We start from the raw sequence: 3,989 nt of genomic DNA, 5'->3' as shown, positions 1-3,989 counted from the left end.
ATTACCCCACCAGTCATGAGGGGGGCAGCTTTGACATTAGGAAGCAAAGCCCTGCTCCTCTACCAAGATGGCCGCCTTCATACAGAGACCCCGCGCAGAACTATGATAAGTCATTAACCCCTTTGTGACGGGAGACGTACAGTGTATGGCCACATACACTGTACGTGACGAGTTATATCGGGCTTTGTAATGCTGGTAACAGCTGATTATCAGCGGTTACCAGTCACTAATGGATGGGTCAGTATTGATGTATTCAGTAATGAAAGCCGTTACATGCAAATACAGGACTGCAATTAGCGATCCCGTATATGACAGCTGAGAGAGCAGAGAGGTAGCGGAGTGACTCCCCTCTCTGCTATTTGTTTTGACAGCTCGAGAGCCCGATGTTTAGATACATTTCACTAAAAAGATACAATGTATATCTTTTTGAGTGAAATGTATCAGTTCTGATCGTCTAGGCACGCTCAAAGAGCTTTTAGGCCTTGTTCACACCAAATGCAGACCAGATCCGGTCAGGTTTCTGCACACGCAGTGCAGTGGGTTGTGCCGCGTTTTTGACGCGTTTTGGATGCGTTTAGGGCCGGTTTTGGTTAAACAAAATTTATATATTTTTTTTTAAAGTTTTTTTTAAAGAATTCAGGCACTTGCATGCGTTTTTGCTGCGTTCCAGAGCAGATCCAGAGCAGGTAAAATAGGGCTTGCCGCAGTTTTTTCACCTGCTCTGGATCTGGTCTGGATCCGCACGCTGCGATGTGAACTGGAGCTCAAAATACCATAGGAATTCATTGGACGCAGTTTTGATCCGGTCTGCGCCTGCTCTGGTCTGGATCTGCTCCGCGCTTGGTGTGAACAAGGCCTTAGTGAGCTCTGAATCTGACTAAAGTCAGGATCAGTCTCTAAGGTTATTATTAGCTGTTCCTAAGTTTGGAGCGGCCTAATAGCCAAATTTTTTTAAAAAAAAGTTAATTTATCCGTCATAGCGACCGATATAAACTGACAAGAAAAAAAAAGGGTTTTTTTTTATTTTTATTTTTCCCTCCCATCTTCATTCACTACAACAGGATCATTCAGTTCAGCCAGACATTTGTGTTCATGAACTTGTCTCTGGGCTCCTTATCCCTGGACCCGTCTAATGAATGACATATAAACACATCATTCTTCATAAGACCCCGTTCACATGTAGCGACATACCTTTGCAGCGGCCGGGATAGCGCGACTTTCGGGGCGACGTTCCAGCGATGGTAGCGCGTCCTTCTCCGTCGGGCTCCATAGAAAAAAAGCAAAATGGCGCAAAATCCGCCGAAAAAAAGGTCCTGTAGAAGCGACTTGCGACTGCGACGAGCGACATGGAGTTAAGACAGCTCCATTGAAAAGCATTGGCCGGCGACTTCTCGCGATATCGCGCTGCAAAAATGCGCGATATCGCGGCGTAAATCGCTCAATAAGTCGCTACATGTGAACGGGGCCTAAGAGCTCTGAAGACTCACCGCTCTAACCTCAGCGGCACACTCTGGGTGCCTCTCACTTCCCAAGTCAGTCTCCAAAAGATCAGCCGCACAGCCGCTTAATCATAGAGCGGTGATTAATCCCAGGTGGTGAAACGCGTGAAGGTGCCCATACACTGCACGATTCTCGTACGAGAATGGCGGGAAATCCCGCGATCGTACGAGAATTGAGCAGTGTGAATGAAGACGTGCGACCGTTTCTACTGTACGGTCGCACGTCTTTTGTCTAAGGAGCACGCTAGAAAAGCAGCCGAGAATCTTACGATTTTCGGCTGGTTTAAATGATGCTCGGGAGGCAAATGCCGAACGGGCCGGTGTGCGCACGCTGCCCGTTCAGCATTGCGGTCATCGCAAGCCCGCCGCTCAGGGGGGCGTGGGCATGCGATGATCGCAAGTACGATCTGCCTGTCCAAGATGGGCCGATCGTACGTTTTTTAAATTACTTTACAACCCTCGCAAGACTAAGGTCATGCGAGGGTTGTAAAGTGTATGGCCACCTTGAGAGGCGTCGGCGTGGGGTGTGAGACTTTCATGCTGGTCATCATTCTTCTGGATCTGTCTTTTTGATATTTGCTTGGATTTATTTCAATGAATTTTGGACAACGCTCACTCCGGTCTCTGTGCGGCGGATCTTTGGAATATAAAACACATCCCCCCACCCACACCTGGATACTAATACTCGGAGATCTCACCTTTCAGGTTCAGAGTGTATCTCTTCTCTCGGACATTCCTGTTGTGCGTCACCTCAAATCGGATGGACGTCCCATGATCACTCGTCCCCGGGATGAATGTCACCGTGCTGGAACATTTATACAGATTGTCCGATCCGATCTCTGGTTCCGACATTGTCACCTGGGCTTGGGGAAATGTGCTGAACTCCTTATACCATTTTATTTGTAGGTCTCGGGGGGAGAATCCGGATAACGTTACTTGGAATGAGGCTTCCTGATTGGCTCTCACTCCCGCTGGACGCACAATAATGTCCGATAATGTGGGCGGCCTCTCTGTAATGATAAATGTAAAACATAGTCAGGTTCCGGGGAATGGAGTCCAGATGATGTCCGACAGTTCACATTGCAGAAACCAGACCAGACATGTACACAGGTCCAGCCAAGAGAAATGTCTCCATGGCAGTAACCTATAGCAACCATCAATACCGGAGTCACATTGGTTACTGATCAATTCTGATTGGCTACTGAACATCGCCCTATCAGATCAAACGGGTCAAACTCGCGGCCTATGGCCCTCAACTTGGCAGAGTGGGGTCACCCAGTGTCCCCCCCATTATACGTCCCATATGGCCCAGTGCCGGTATACGGTCGGGCTGTACAGATTACGCATACAGGAGTCTGGTGAGACGTTCTGGCTGCGCCGCGTCTTCTGCCAGCTATATCTTTATGAAATATGTGTTTGCTCAGACCGCACTCTGCTTCAGCACTCACGCCGATGTCCTTCTCAGGAGACAGCAAGACACATTCCCCATCAGACGTCACTCTGCTCAGGGCGGCATGCTTCAATGTGTCCGCTCAATCACACAGCTCCCCGCAGACGCCTGAGGACGGAACCCTGACTGCCGAACTGACTGCGTGATGACAGATCCCTCGTTTGTCACTATATATCATATTATATTATATACACTATGTGCCTCCCGCTACAATAATATATGTATTGTCTTCATTCAGCCCTCATATAAGCGCGTACACGAGACTTCACACTGCGGGAGAACGTGGTCTGTGTTGTGTATATTACAATGTGTGTTTTATTACTTGTTTATATATCAGAGAATACAGACAACGTACCTGGTGTGGGTGGGGGGTGTGGAGGCTGAGGGACAATACCTTTCAGATACATGTGTGTCTTCTTTAGGAGAGGTTTTCCACAATGATTGACTTCCAGGCTGATTTCGCTGGAATGGTCGCTGGCCTGCGGAATGAATGTCACTGTTGTGGTTCCGGAGAAGGTTCCGGATTTCGGGTCTTTCTTGAAGTCCACTTCATGAGCAGGCAAATCCATTACACTCGACTGCCACTGAATGGCGGGATCTCCGGGATACATGTCACGGATCTCACAGGAAAATGTCACCGGCTCCCCAGGCTCGGGCTGTGCAGGGTCACTCCGTATGTCACCCAGAGTGGGCACAGAGACTGCAATACAGAGAAGAGCAGAGAGCACAGAGGAGACAGAGAGCACAGAGAAGAGAAGATAGAGAAGAGAAGAGAAGATAGAGAAGAGAAGATAGAGAAGAGAAGATAGAGAATCACTCACTAGAATATTTTGGGGAATAAATGACACGTTGATGCTGAACTCTAAATTGTAAAATATCTGTTGGGGGTCCTGATCACAATGGGGCCTGGCGGAGCCGTACTGCGCACGTAGACTCTTCATTACTTGGGGGGTATTTTCTGCTAATAGGTTACAATGTAATGTTGATTTCCTGATGGTAAAATAGCCGGTGGGGGTCCTGATCAGCATGGCGACAAGATA

General features: G+C 48.3%; 1 protein-coding gene across 1 annotated transcript in view; it reads right to left on the bottom strand.

Moving 5' to 3' along the window:
* Nucleotides 1-3,214: 3,214 nt before the first annotated feature.
* LOC108790002 (natural cytotoxicity triggering receptor 3 ligand 1-like) overlaps nt 3,215-3,989 on the bottom strand; it is a 20,234-nt gene continuing 19,459 nt past the window's right edge. Inside the window, exons 6-7 of the mRNA XM_018560170.1 lie at nt 3,305-3,649; nt 3,215-3,219 (exon numbers count right to left, since the gene is read on the bottom strand). Coding sequence (XP_018415672.1) covers nt 3,215-3,219; nt 3,305-3,649 — 350 coding nt within the window. The remainder of the gene's footprint in view (nt 3,220-3,304; nt 3,650-3,989) is intronic.

Source organism: Nanorana parkeri, unplaced genomic scaffold (assembly GCF_000935625.1).
Source record: "Nanorana parkeri isolate BGI_ZX_2015 unplaced genomic scaffold, ASM93562v1 scaffold436, whole genome shotgun sequence".
In the NCBI taxonomy this organism is placed as follows: Eukaryota; Metazoa; Chordata; class Amphibia; order Anura; family Dicroglossidae; genus Nanorana; species Nanorana parkeri.
Note: the sequence above shows the minus strand (reverse complement) of the source record. Positions and strands in the feature narration are given on the sequence as shown.